The 15,448-nt window shown below is 40.4% G+C and overlaps 1 protein-coding gene across 2 annotated transcripts in view; it reads right to left on the minus strand.

Moving 5' to 3' along the window:
* The window catches only part of KIF13B (kinesin family member 13B), a 205,639-nt gene that overhangs the window by 85,291 nt on the left and 104,900 nt on the right, over positions 1-15,448 (minus strand). For both annotated transcript variants that reach the window (XM_035022644.1, XM_035022643.1), the window contains exons 14-19: positions 12,386-12,516; positions 8,090-8,176; positions 6,390-6,580; positions 5,687-5,897; positions 4,620-4,782; positions 956-1,102 (exon numbers count right to left, since the gene is read on the minus strand). In XM_035022644.1, coding sequence (XP_034878535.1) covers positions 956-1,102; positions 4,620-4,782; positions 5,687-5,897; positions 6,390-6,580; positions 8,090-8,176; positions 12,386-12,516 — 930 coding nt within the window. The remainder of the gene's footprint in view (positions 1-955; positions 1,103-4,619; positions 4,783-5,686; positions 5,898-6,389; positions 6,581-8,089; positions 8,177-12,385; positions 12,517-15,448) is intronic.

The raw sequence follows: 15,448 nt of genomic DNA on the forward strand, positions 1-15,448 counted from the left end.
CCTTCCAAATCTGCTCTTAATAGTACAAATATTAAGATACCACTAATGTTCTCTTTAAAAGAGATATTGTAGGGCGCCTGGGTGTCTCAGTTGGTTAAGCGACTGCCTTCGGCTCAGGTCATGATCCTGGAGTCCCGGGATCGAGTCCTGCATCGGGCCCCCTGCTCAGCAGGGGGTCTGCTTCTCCCTCTGCCCCCTTCCCTCTCGTGCTGTCTCTCATTCTCTCTCTCTCAAATAAATAAATAAAATCTTAAAAAAAAAAAAAAAAAAAAAGAGATATTGTAGGTTTCTATTTGCGAGATTAAATGTGTGGAGAAATGGGAAGAGAGATAATAAGGCATGGTCTCTGTCCTAAGTAAATTCATGGTCCAGTACAGAAGTACACACATGTGACACCAACAGATGTCAGAACGGAATGTAGAAGATTCTACTAGAAATCCAGAGAACACAAAATGAGGAGAAGAAAGAAGATGCCAGAAAAATAGATTATTTTTGATAATTATTGTTTTTTTCTTATGTTTTTTTATTATGTTATGTTAATCACCATACATTACATCATTAGTTTTTGATGTAGTGTTCCATGATTCATTGTTTTCGTATGACACCCAGTGCTCCATTCAATACGTGCCCTCTTTAATACCCATCACCAGGCTAACCCATCCTCCCACCCTCCTCCCCTCTAGAACCTATGGAAAGAGCCAAGATGTCTATCTACAGATGAATAGATAAAGAAGATGTGGTATATATATACAATGGAATATTATGCAGCCATTTAATAATTATTATTAAGATTCTTGATTAGCCAAACAATTTAGAGGGTTAAAATAAATATTATTCTAGAAACAGGATTCCTATGTTAGCAGAATGAACAATTCTTCCCTAAAATGGGTAGTCTCCTTCCTGCTTGGTTTCTTCTATGACTACCAGTTCCGTAATTTTTCTCAAGAGAACTTACCGGGGTATCTTCTTCACACTCTTTCCACTCCTGATAAAGGTCTCTCATATCCAGCAGCCTGTTGTCCAGTTTTTCTAGAGACCAAATCTGTTTTCCTTTTCCTTTTCTTCTCACCTGGATTGCAGGTTCACTAAGAAGAGAGCCTCGCTGTAAAACAGTAAGAGTGACCATGTGAAACACAAAGATATCCACCATGGAAGCCAACCCTGAACATGCTACACCCATCAGTCAAATGTCATCAACCAAAACGGAATTCTATCCTTCTCTAATCAGTTCACTGCAAAACTTCTCAGGAACCTTTTAAGCTTAATATAATGCCATTATATTCAACTGTAATCAAAATTTAAATTTAAGTATATAAATTAGATGTAATTTAAAAAGTAAATTTATATAGTAAATTATTCATATAGTAGTTTATTCATATAGTAAATGGGATATAAATTTAAATTTAAAACCCCAAAGACTAAATCATGTTTAATGGGAAATTAAAAAGGTTTTATTCAGGCCATCATCTGACCAGAGAGTATTTGTGGGTAGAAAAAGAGTCATAAGCATTGAATGGCAAGGGAAAGTCTGCTGGGATTGATAGCTAAGAAATGATCTTTTACCTTTCAAAAGTTTGAATTTAAAAAATTTTTTGCGGGGCGCCTGGGTGGCTCAGTTGTTAGGCATCTGCCTTTGGCTCAGGTCATGATCCCATGAGCCCCGCATCAGGCTCGATGCTCCGTGGGAAGCCTGCTTCTCCCTCTCCCACTCCCCCTGTTTGTGTTCCTCACTACCTCATTCTCTCTCTCTGTCAAATAAATAAATAAATAAATAAATATTTTTTTTGTTTTGAATGGGTAGTATCTTAATGTGGTACAAAACACAAAATGTTTAGAAGAGCAAACTGTGAAAAGAATCCCCATTTACCCATTTGGAGGCAACAAATGATATCAATCTGTAAATACACGTAGTTTAAATTTAAAATTAAAAAAACAGTATGAACTAGATAGAGATGCTGGTCATACAACACTGAATGGACAAAATGCCACTGAACTGTTCACTTTTTTTTTTTTAAAGAAAGATGGGGGGAGGGGCAGAGGAAGAGAGAGAGAATCTTAGGCAGGTTCCACACCCAGCACCCAGCACAGAGCCCCCGACTCGCAACATGATCTCACGACCCTGAGATCGTGACCTGAACCAAGAGTTGGACTCAACCAACTGAGCCACCCAGGTGCCCCTGAACTATTCACTTTAAAATGTTTGTGTTATGTGTTATTTCGCCAGAAAAAACCTAGAATTTAATGAAGTTTTTCCAGCTTGTAAAAGCAATGTGGGTGTTTGTTTTTTTTTTTTAAGCTTTTATTTATTTATTTTAGAGACAGAGAGAGACAGCACAAGTGGGAGGGGCAGAGGAAAAGGGAGAGAGAGAATCTCAAGCAGACTCCACACTGAGCTCAGGGCCTGACACGAGGCTCAATCTGAGCTGAAACCAAGAGTTGGATGCCCAACTGACTGTGCCATCCAAGTGCCCCAAAGCAATGTGTTTTAATATAGAAACAGTTTTAAAACCACAACTAGAAAATAAAAATACCCCTGTGTATCTCCCCCAGAGAGACATACCTATCAGTTATCAGTTTAGATTTATTGCATAATTTATCAACTGTTTGGATAGGTCTACTCAGGACTTTAGGGAATTGTGAAATACATCGATGTTGCTTTACCATTTCGCCTATAATGATTTTCAAAGAAACGGAATTTACATAATGAAACAAAGATTCTGAATTCTGAAGCTCAAAAACTGCCATTCTCTCATACTCTAAAGGTCCTTCTACCTCTACCTTTAATACCCATCACCAGGCTTTAATACCCATCAGCAGGCACTCAGCCTGCTAGGGAATAAATACAAAAAGCTCATCAGGGATCCACATGGAGTGGTACCGCAGGTGGAGAATGCTAGAACGGGGAGGAAACAGCAGCCAGCAATATCCTGCAGCATCATGACTTGGCCCTCCAGCAACTACTAACAAGAACTGGAAAAAAGAAAAAAAAAAAGGAATTTCTGCCTCTTACCAAAATCACGAGAGAGAGGTGAGTACAAGGCCAAGAGTAAGACCAGAACAAACAATAGTGCTCACAGCAAGGGCAAGACATTAAGTGAAATGGAAGCTTTCAAGTACCAAAAACAAAAGGTCTTATTGGATAAAAGAGGAAAGACCCAGCCTGAGTTAAAAAAGTCTCTCTCCTTAAGAAATACTTCCTTGTCCAGCTCCTCTCTCTGGGTGAAATCTGAAAATACTAATCTATTAAATCAATAGTAGTAGTGTAGATTAGTAGCCATTAACATGTTAACAATGGCTGCCGTGACCCCAGCGATGTGCTTCATCTCTACCAGCCATGCAAACGGCCCCAGAACACACTATCAGCTGTCTAGGAGAGAGGGAGGCCCAAAATGACTTGCGTCACTTCTAGGTACTGACTTGGCTGCCCGGAGGCACGGTTGCTCCTTCCAACGAAGCCTGAGCCAGGATACACAGAAAAGGGCTACAGACAGTCATGCTGTATGGGGAGAAAATGGTTATGTTTCTGTTTTGCCAATTCAAACACTACAGAATGGAAGAAGACCTTGCTCTGCTCAGTCTTCTAGAAGAATCTAAGCCCATGATTGGCTTTCCTCTACCTCTTTTTTGGCTGAGTGCCATTGCACCTGTGGTTTGCCCTACAAATGCCAACAAGCAAAATAAAGTTCTAAGTTCAGATCACACACAGAACGTGTATCAAGAGACAGGTCTCCATAGAGCAGTGAGTGCATCACGTTCACAATACCTATATTACTCAAAACATTAAGCATCCCTATTTGCCAAATATCTACTCTGTGAAAACAATGACCTTGAGGCTGGGATGCCACAAGAAAAAGAAAGATGTGGTCCTTGCTACCAAATCAGAATAGAACACGCAAGCATCCATTAAAGCTTTGTTGTGTCAAATACTGTGGGAGAAACAAAGCACATGGACCCTCAAAATATATATCTGAATACAAAATTCTATGTACCATCAAAAATTATGTATGAATATGACTGAGAGCTAGAAAAGGGCCTAAATAACAAAGAAAAGAAAACAACTGGATGGCTAGGATAGAAAATTTTGATGGGACTTTCCCCCTACAATTTATTAAATGGTTATTACATTATACCAAAAAAAAAAAATTTGTGATCATGAATACACACATGAAACAACCAATAAACAGTTTTGCAGAGCAATCTATTAGCAAGTGAAAATAACATGATACACGTAAACTAAACACGGAACTTAGGGGAGAGGGGTTGGAGGGTGGTAACAGAATGAAGGGGAAAAACTACTTTCTGAAGATTCATCAGGAAAGACTTCCCAGAAGTCATAGAAACAGACTGAAGAAAGGAAGCTGAGTGAAATAAATTGGTGGGGGGTGGTGGGAAGAGGTGGAGAGGGTATTCTAGTGGACAAAGGACACATACGCACAAAGGCAGAGAATTAAAAGCAAATAAATTCTACTCGAGAGAGGAGAACAAGTCCAAAAGGATGCAGACTGTAGAAAGTGTAAGTGGGGTTGAGGGCAAGCCCACTGGTGTTTAAATACCACTGGTGAAACAGACAACAGTTTTCTCCAGTGGTTCTCTGTCTCTTCCATTAACGACAACCTCACCTTCCTGTTGGCATCGAGGCTGGAGGTTGGAATCTGCAGGGTTACTTTATACTCTGTTCTTTTATCCAGTTCCTCTGCAATGTAACTAGCTTCTCTCACCAACAGATTGGCTTTCACAATTTGTTCCCTCAGCCTCATCAGGCTGTTATTCAGCGTTGCTTCTCTTTAAAAACAAGTGGGGGGGGGGGATAACTATCAAGCAGCACATCAGAATATTATGTAGTACATAATATGTTAATGCCAAACTGCGAACCAAGCTTTACAACTGCCTTGTGCACGCAGCGACTATATTACTGACACCGACCCATGCACGCGCTTGTATCTGGGCTATATTGTAAGTACTGGCACACGCTCGTGTAACAAGCTGGCCGTTGATTAGGACAGTGCCTCAAAAACTTGACTGTGTATAAAAATCACCCAGGGATCTTGATAAACTAAAGATCTTGACTCACTAGGTCTGGGGTGGGGCCTGATACACTATATTTCTATCAATCTCCACCTGATTAGAGATGCTGCCTGTCTGCAGACCAGACTTTTGAAGAGCAAGAGGTTAGTTAAGTACAGTCTGTAACCATGGATGAGACATTTTAGTGCAATGCTAATTAGCCCATATAGAGTTCAAACTTGCAATCTGCATCTCACTAGCACCATGCTTTACCTACCTGAGCTAATCAGTCCAGATAACCACCTTTCTTTTTTTTTTTTTTCCTTATTTTAAAAAGCATCTACCCAAGCTTCAGAACCTAAGGTATAATACAATGATAAAGTATAACTTCTAAGTACAAATACTTGTTTATTCAAATCCAAAAGCCATACAAACTAAAATGGGGCAGCACCTAACATGGGCAACTTTAAATAAATCAATATAAATTGGTAATTCCCGTTTTTCTCAAAAATGAAAAAAAAAACAAAAAAAAAAACCCAAATGGTTCTTAAGCTGTAACACTCTCTCTTAATATAATTCTTTTTCAAGTAATGTCTAGATTTCTCCATACTGTATCATACCTAGGTGAGGTAAAGTGTTGAGCATATGCTATGCACACGTAATAAAGGCGCCATGCACCTACCTCTCTTCGGCCCACTGTCTCAATCGCTGTTGAGCACTGGGTGAGTGGAAAGAAAACCTGTCCCCACTACGACAGTTTTGTTTCTCAGGAGACAGCCTTCTTCGTAGCTGCTCCAATTCATGTTCATACATAAGCCTCTGGCGCTCCAATGCAGATCGTTTTTCTTCTTCATGCTGTTGTTCTAGGCTGTTCAATATCGACTGCATTGGATCTAAATAAGGTTTTTTTAGAAGGTAAAAACAAATGAAAGGTCACAGTACAACACAATAGATTTCAAATGTGGTTCTATACTGCTGTTTGGCATCCTAATTAGTAAATGAAGATTCTTGAATTTTGACAGTTTGGAATAAACTCAGTGTTCCTTACTCCCCATTCCTCATCATATCATCTCTTCTGTCAAATACATGCTGAACTGTCTTCCACAGAGGAAAAGCAGGTCTAGTGTATGTACTACACATAACCTAAGAGTGACAGTGGCAGTCAAATTTCAAACCTGAGAAATTCTATCAGTGAGAACAAAGTTGGCAGTGATTAGTACTCAAGGCTAAAAGAATGAAAAGTTTTTATAAATGTAATAAATTAAGAGAATATAGAGAATAACATAAAGATTTCCTTTTTTGTTAATATTTAAAAGGTCTCAATCGTAAACATTTTTAACTTTCCATCAACTTCAAAAGACTCTAAAATGCACAGATCTGCTCACCATTACTACCCAGAGCCTTCATGGTAACCTCCATTTGCGCATATTCATAATTGAAGTTGATTTCACTGGACACCTCACTGGAGGAGTCTCCGTCTACATCGAGCTGGTCAGAACTGGTATCATTCTTCGTGGAGGTGTCATGTTCCTCATCCTCTCGATCTGCTTTCTTTTTCTTTTTAGGCAAATTCAGTCTTGGGGGAGGGGAAGAATATTATTTTTAAAATAAAGATACGCACTTATTCCATTCATTAAATACTGGCATTTCCTAGATGCCAAGGGGGTACCATGTAAGTGTAAGGCAATTACTACACTCTGGAATTTTATCCTCTAGTAGTAGAAATAAACACACATGCATGCACAAATAGTTACAACAGACCATGTGACTCAGGGCCACATGACTGTGACAAGCTAGGTGTTGAAGAAAAGCTGAGGACCGCTGGAATAACAACGGAAAAGATGACAGAGTAGGAAGTCATCTGAGCTGAGCTTTACAAGTGGGAACAGCATGAGAAGAGATGTGGAAATGGAAATTCTCATAGTCTCTGGAGAAATTATGAATACAACAACATAGGGACACACAAAATTTGTACAGCAGAAGTTATAGGAGATAATGATGGAAAGATCAACGCAACTCAAACTATGAAGTCTTTGAAAACCAAGCCAAGCAGTTTACACCTGATTTAGTTTGAGAAGGAAGAAAAAGAAAAATATTTTCTGCACACTTTGTGCCCCTCTACCCTTTCTTCAGTAATCAAAATATCGACTGGCCCACAAGCAAAGGATCTCCATTAGCCATAAGAAAAGTCAGTCTGATACCCCAAGCATGGTGACCAGTGACAGGAAGAGGAACAGACCAGGACTGTAGTTCTGTACAATCTCCAGCCCGCCCTTCCCTGGCAACACAACACCAGTTTTCTATGGAAAACACTGTGTGCAGTCCCAGCGCAGGCTCTTTCTCATCCTCCCTTGTAGTTAGGAGGCAAATTCTAGCAAATGAGACAAAAATGGAAGATTGCTGGGGGCTCTAGGAAGACTTCTGCTTTTTCTGATCAAGCAGATAAGGCTAGTACCACCTTCTCCCTCATTCTCTTCATACGTGCCTGGATGCTGCTTTGATACCTGGAGCGGCGTGGCCATCTTTAGACCACAGGGAAATGCCAAGACAAGGAGACCGTGACAAGCCTTCTGCCATGACAGTTTTGAGAGGCTTAGCCAAGGCCAACAACCATCCACCTTTGGATTTCTTATTTGGTCAGTGAAACAAACTGTTTAAGCCATTACAGTCAAGTTTGCCATTACTTGCAGCCGAAAACATTCCTAAATAAAATACGAACTTTATTTTATGAATAAGGAAACCAAAACTACTCTTTTCCAATAAAAAATAAACAAATAAAAAGGTAAGCAAGTCAGAAAAAAAAATTAATGAATTCTTACACCAGATGGCAAAACAATCATCTTGCACTGGGAAATAAAAAGGAAAAAAGTAAGTAAGTAAACTCCTTATTTTTCCTGAGAGTATTGTTCATATGTCTCTCAGGCTCAAAGCATACAATGAACAAATCATATACAGTCAGTAAATACATATGTACAAAATACTGTATACTTTTTATGGAGTTAATTTTACCTTCCAATATACATTCTTCTGTTTCAAAGTATAATCTTCAATAAACTCTCTTTAAGAGCCATGAATAATGTCATACCTGAAGAAGTGGTTGTTTCCCCATAATATCCTGTCCCCGTGGTGGAGTTGTATAGGACTAGATACGGAAGAGCCATTTACAAATGTTCTGAGGGGGAGAAGAGGTCAATGCAAACAATGATTATCATGTTTTCTCCTTTAATTATCCCATACTATAGAGATCTATTTACTAGGAAAAATGAAATAATCAATTCCCCTGCCCTCAGTGAACTTTATTTGTATTTACTCCTCTTTTCTGCTAAGAAATGCTTGCAGTACTAAATATAATCAATTATTATCCTCTACTTTTCAAAGTTCCAAATTTGTTATATAGCATATTAAGGAGTAAATATGGAGCCTTTACAGCCAACAGTAAAAAGCTGGTAGCAATATACATTACAACTCAAATGAGTATGTCCAATCTACATGAATAGTAAGAGTCAATCAACCAACTAGACTCTAGAAATGTAAGAAATGAGACCTATGCTAAATGCTTCTGTAACTTCCTAGAGCACAGAAAAACGTTCATATTCTATCAATGTATAAAAGATTTATAAGGTCCACTTGACTGGTTATCTTGACAATGGAGTTCAACAGAAGGGTGGATGGAAGGATATAAAAGGAAGAATTTGCAGGGGCAGGAAATATACAAAAATTATGCATACCACTATAAGACTGATATTCCTGGAATACCAGTTCTATCAAGCCTCTCTCCTGCTGAAGGACTCATTTGCTTAGACATAGCATAAAGGCCCTACAAAAGGAAGCCCTATTTATCTCTTCCTTTCTTTCCCCCTTCTAGTGAATTCTCAACTCCAGCCAAAAAAAAGGTTTATGTTCTGTCCCCTAAACATGATTGATTGACTCTTCTTTCAAAGCCAGGCTTATTCCAGTCCTGCAACCTGGAATCCTGGAATAGAGTTCCTGCCCTCCCCATTCTCCCCACCAAGTCCTACTCAGCTTTCAAAGCCCAGGTGGTTTCTGCTTCCTCTGTAAAAGCTGCTCGTCCCTCCAGCCAATAGTGTCTTAGTTTCTTTACTGTCCTAAAGCACTTAACTGGCTTTATATTGCTAGTTACTTTTTATGTATATGCATATACATAAAATCCTACTCTCTATATCCGGATTTCACTTACCATGGGGGTTTTTAAACACTAAAAGTAACTGGTCCTCCTATAGTCTGATTATTCAAAGCCATGAGCTCAAAAATTATATTAAGAGGGAACCTACTAAAATTAGCAGATTTTAGCCTTTCTGACACAAATTCCGTAAATACAATGAGGAGTTCAATTAAAGGCAAACATATATAGAGGCTAATTTTTAAAAGCCACAGCAGTTAAGCCATAATTAGTAAATAAAAGCATGATTATAATGACAGTTTTCAAAGTGTGGTCTCTGTGGGGTCCCCAAGATCAAAGCTATTTTTATAATAATGCTATCTTGCCCTTTTCACCGTGTTGACATTTATACCAACAATGAGTAAAACTGCTAGTGTTTTAGCACAAACCAAGGCAGTGGTACCAAACATTACTAGTAGTCACTGGACTACTCACTGCCATACACTCACAATTTTTAAAAAATGTTTCCTTTGAGGATGTCCTTGATGAAGCAGTCAAAATTATTACTTTTTAAAAATCCTGGGGCGCCTGGGTGGCTCAGTTGGTTAAGCGACTGCCTTCGGCTCAGGTCATGATCCTGGAGTCCCTGGATCGAGTCCCGCATCGGGCTCCCTGCTCGGCAGGGAGTCTGCTTCTCCCTCTGACCCTCCCCTCTCTCATGTGCTCTCTCTCATTCTCTCTCTCTCAAATAAATAAATAAAATCTTTAAAAAAAAAATTAAAAATTAAAAATCCTGACCCTGAGTACACAATTTTTTAAACATTTTGGGTGACAAAACAAGAAGTACATAAAAAGCACTGTGTTCATTCACACCAGAGTATGAGGACTGTCCTGAGCAAAAGACATATACAAAGTGGTATCTGGGGCAGCCATTTTCTTGAAAATGGACAAAGCGAGGAAATGCCAACTGTAAATTTCAAGTGAAAATTGGGAGTTTGGAAACTGTGTCAATGTCCTTCAGCCAAAGACCACTAGGAGCATTCCTGAAGCTGAACAAGCTGGGCTGATTCCTCATGCACAAGTAGAAGACACAGTCGCAGGAAGCATGGGGTGTCTCATTGACAGTGTGCTCGGAAGGACTGTTGCAGGATTTGGGCTTTAGCCGGACAACTTGGCAAAGGCTCTGAGAGAGAGCGGTTCTGTATGTGTTGGATGCTGTCAGAAAGCCAGAGTACTTTTATGATTGGGCATTTCAAAAAAATCTTATCTATAAGAGGGGAGACTAGAATGAGGATAAAGTTGTGACTGGTAAAGAAGTAATCACTCACCTCAGCCAAGAGAAGGTATTTGGTATGTGACAGAGTGACCCTGGTTTTTGTCTGTGCTGAAATAAAATTATTATGTGGCCTGCTTTGTCATATTTTATCACAGCTTCAGAGTAACCTTGCCTAAGGTTGGTATTCTGTGAGACTATTTAATAGGAGAATAGCATGCCCAGGCTGGGAGTGCCAGGCCCAGCTTCTGCTGTTCTTTCCTCTTCCTCATTTGCATCCTTCACCATGAGCTGGATAGCTTCCCAATATTTAGACTTTCTGGATAGAATTAGTAATGATATTTTTTAAAGATTTATTTATTTATTTTAAAAGATTTTATTTATTTGAGAGAGAGAGAGCGCGCGTGCAGGAGGGAAAGGGAGAGGGAGAAAGAATCTGAAGTAGTTACCATGCAGAGCCCAACACGGGGCTTGATCCCACGACTGTGAGCTTATGACTTGAGCCAAAACCAACAATCGGATGCTTAACTGACTGAGCCACCCAGGTGCCCCATGATTGACTGATTTATTTTAAAGAGAGAAAGAGAGAGAGAGAGCACGTGGAAGAATAAGGGAAGTGGCAGAAGGAGAAGAAGAGAGAGAATCTCAAGCACACTCCCCACTGAGTGTGGAGCCCAACTTGGGGCTCAATCTCACAATCCTGAGATCATGACCTGAGATCATGACCTGAGCCGACACCAAGAGTCAGATGCTCAACCAACTGTGCCACCCAGGCACCCCAAGATTAGTAATGATATTAATCACTATTCAGTATCACATAATGAAATGGGTCAACATTTGAAGAATCAATGTAAGTCAGTTAACAGTTATACACCATTATATAACAGGGCAATAACAGCTTCATAGCTCAAGGAAGCAAACTGAGAAACATTTAATTTATATAATGTTTTATCTCTTCATTCATTCATTAGTTTTTGAGCACTTATATACTAGTCTTCTCTTACATACTAAGGACAGAGATCCAAAAAAGACAGGCCCTTGTCCTCAATGAGCTCACAGTCTACTGGGGTAATAAAAGTTAACAGCCCACAAGAACACAATACGATGGGGCACCTGGGTAGCTTAGTCGGTTAAGTGTCTGACTCTTGATCTCAGCTCAGGTCTTGATCTCAGGGTCGTGAATTTAAGCCCCGCTTTAGGCTCCACACTGGGCATGAAGACTACTTAAAAAATAAAATAAAGTTTTTTAGGAAAAGAATACAATATGAAGTCTTAACATAACAGGAAGCATAAGGTGTACTGGGAATATATACTAGGGGCCCTTCATGTAGACCAAACAGGGAATTCCCCCAAAGTAGACAATGACAGAGCTTAGCCTTGAAGGTCAAACAGGAGTCAGCTGCCCAAAGGAATGACAGGCACAGAGGAATAGGAGACAAATAGGAGGGATATAAGGGATTTTGTATCAAAATTAGTAGAAAGCTTGGGGTGCCTGGGTGGCTCAGTTAAGTGTCTGCCTTCGGCTCGGGTCATGATCCCAGGGTCATGGGATCGAGCCCCACATTGGGCTCCCTGCTCAGCAGAGAGCCTGCTTCTCCCTCCCTCCCCCTCTGCTGCTCCCCCCGCTTGTGCTCTCTCTCTCTCTCTCTGTCAAATAAATAAATAAAATCTTCGGGAAAAAAAAATAGTAGAAAGCCATCTGGCTGTATGGTAAGTGACCCAGGTAAAAGATTAGAGTGTTGGCATAGTTCCAATCAAGATTTGATGAGGGTCTTATTTAAATAAGGCCACGGTAGTGAGTATAGAGAGGAGATATGGGTTTAAGAGATATTAAAAAGTTCAATGTAAAGGACTTGGTAACTAACTGGATAGCTTCATTAAGTGAATTTAAAAAGCAAAGGCCAAACATGCCACATAACATTCACAACTAGTGTACTTTCATCCTCTTAAAAAGTATTGTGACATTAACACTAATGAAAGTATATTACCTGGTGTTCTTCTGAGGAGTCAGCATCACCTGGCCTTCTGCTGTGATGTCTATAATACAATGTTCAGGAAAAATTCCCATTCCACAGAGCTGGATATCTTGGGAATTTGCTGAACCTATCAATGTATGTTCCTACAAAAGAATCAAAGTCACTGATTAATATTATTTCTTACATATATAAAAACTGAAATCATCTCCTCTGAGCCCTCTTACATTGATCCATTACCTTAGCTGAAAGGTCTTTTGGAGCAAATGGAATGGGGTAGAGGGAATTTCTGGCTTTCTCTGAAATATATTCTATAAGGTAAATTTCCTTATAAGGAATAAATAGCAACTGAGTTGAGTTACACCTTTTAAAACTAAAACTATAGTTTTATATTAATGTCTATACTACATTATTTTCCATTGCAATCTTGATCCCAAATATTTTATACTACTCTCAGAGCATGAGCCATGTGTCAATAATGCACCAAAATGACTGGTCTGAAAACTACAGTTACTTAAGTTGTACATCACTTACCTGGTTCTCAATCAAGATGATCAACTACAAAGATAAAAAAAGTATTCAAATCTAAGGAGCTTGAAAAGATTAAAATTACTTCATGAATCCCATGGTCTCCCTAATCCTCATAGGAGATAAGATGGATGTGTTCTTCTTACTGTGGAGCCCCAGTCACCAGCCTTGCTTTTTGGCTGGCAACTGAGAAAGCAGATGTAAAAACCAAGCTCCCTCTTATGCACTTCAACCCGGTACGTAATTAAACATTGATAACACCTGGATGTGTGTCCCTAAGCCAGCCTCTCCTTCCATACACCTAGATCAGTGGTCAGATACAAACTATGTTAGGCTTTGCAAACCATATGCAGCCACTCAACTCTGCCTAGTGGTGTGAAAACAGACAACACACAAATGAACAAGTGTGGCTACTTTCCAATAAAACTTTATTTATGAACACTGAAATTTGAACTGCACATAATTTTCACGTGTCTGAAATACTGTGGTTCTTCTCATTTTTTTTCAACCATTTAAAAAAATGTAAAAACAATGGGCACCTGGGTGGCTCAGTCAGTTAAGCGTCTGCCTTCCGCTCAGGTCATGATCCCAGGGTCCTGGGATCCAGTCCCGTGTGGGGCTCCCTGCTCAGCAAGGAGCCGGCTTCTCCCTCTCCTCCCTGCTCGTGCTCTCTCTCTCTCCCTCATGCGCTATCTCTCAAATAAAGAAATAAAATCTTAAAAAAAATGTAAAAACCATTCTTAGCTCCCAGGCCATAGAGAAGCAGGCAGGGAAATAGATTTGGCCGGTGGAAGTAGTTGCGGACCTCTGATCACGATGACTTTATCCAGTTGCAGGGGTTTTAAATACTGCTGAAACAGGGAAACTAAAGGGACCCCATGAAAAATTGCTGTTTTTGCTCCTTTTCCTGCTTCTTTTCTTGCAAAGGCCTACACCCCGACACACAAACCTTATAGAACAAATAATTTATGTTCTCCTTGTAAAGGTCAAGGAGTTAAGGACTTCCTTGGAGTCTTCCAGCACAATAGATACCATCTAAGGAGTGACCAAGACCACCCACTCATCAAGACCTCTGGCCCCAGGGCATAAGTAGCTTATGGAGGACACCTAAACACTCTTCTCTGTTCCTGGATGCCTGAGAAGACACAATCCTCAGTAAAAACCCCAGGCCCCAAGCAAAGAGGAGACTCACTCTCCTTTCCTTGCCAAGTCTCCCAGATGTTCTGCCTGTATCCGCATTCTCTCCAGGTCTTCAATAAACTCTATGCTCTCTTCCTCTTGGCTTGCATTTGATTTCTATCCTGCATGAAGGCAAGGACCTTCTTGGCTGATCCTGCGGGACCCCCTCTGGGTCCTCAGACCCCGCCTGAAGGCAACACTGTCTTTATATAAATTAAATCACCCAGCGAGGAACTACAGACTTCAGTTCCATTATTTTCCTGCCTCCACTACCACTATTCTAGTCTCGCTAACCATTATTTCTTGCCTACCTGGATGCTTAAAGACATTTCTTTTTTTTTTTAAGATTTATTTATGTATGTATGTAGGTATGTATCTATGTATCTATGTATGTATGTCAGTGAGTGAGTGAGTGAGCGAGCGAGTGGCTAGTAAGCGCACTCCCAAGTTGGGGTAAGAGTGGAGAGGGAGGGAGCGGGAAAGAATTTCAGGCGGACTCGGCCCTGAGCACAGAGCCTGACACGGGACTCCATCCCAGGACCCTGAGATCATGCCCTGAGCCGAAACCAAGAGTCGGACGCTTAACTGACTGAGTCACCCAGGTGCCCTGCTTAAAGCCATTCCAAAGTGTCTAAATGTCATGACATTTGAGTGTCTAAAGACATTTCTAAGTGAAAAGCCCGAAGCAGAACTTTTGCTCCCCCACCCCTACCCAATGAATCTATTCTCTTCCCCATTAATAGTCATTACTGCCACCACCCAGTTAGTCCGCTAAAAAGCTTAGATGCTACTGAGTCCTCTCTTTCCCTTACCAGCCTACCCCTGGGCCCATCTCAATCAGAACATCCCTACAGACTGTCCCACCAAAACATATCCAGAATCGGCTTATTTTCCCCCACCTCTACTATCACGCCCTGCTCTATTGCTGGGGTGAATACATGAACCTCCTATTTCCTCCACTTCTAATCCTAATCCCCCAACCCCATCCATCACCAGCATAATAGCTGATCATGTGATGTCCCTATTTAAAACCCTCTAGTGGTTTCCCTTTGAGCTTCGAAAGAAGTCCAAATTCTTATCCAGGCTTTCAAAAAACACTCAGTGATGTGGCCCCGCCTACCTCTCCTATCCTAGCTCCTGCCACTCCCCCTTCTCCTGGAGCAAGATAAGGCCACCATTGGCCTTTTATCTGCCCCTTGAGCACACTGGCGGTTTCCTTGGTCTGAAACGTTTTCCCGCTGACCTTGATATTGGTAATTTCTTATCATTTCTATCTCACCTTTAATGGGCACATTCTCAGAGAGATATATTTTGAACTGATAATCAGAAATAACCACCCCATCACTCTCCTATTTCAATTCCTTACTTAGC

The sequence above is a fragment of the Mirounga leonina genome, unplaced genomic scaffold, assembly GCF_011800145.1.
Source record: "Mirounga leonina isolate KUSES-001 unplaced genomic scaffold, KU_Mleo_1.0 Mir_176, whole genome shotgun sequence".
Classification (NCBI taxonomy): Eukaryota; Metazoa; Chordata; class Mammalia; order Carnivora; family Phocidae; genus Mirounga; species Mirounga leonina.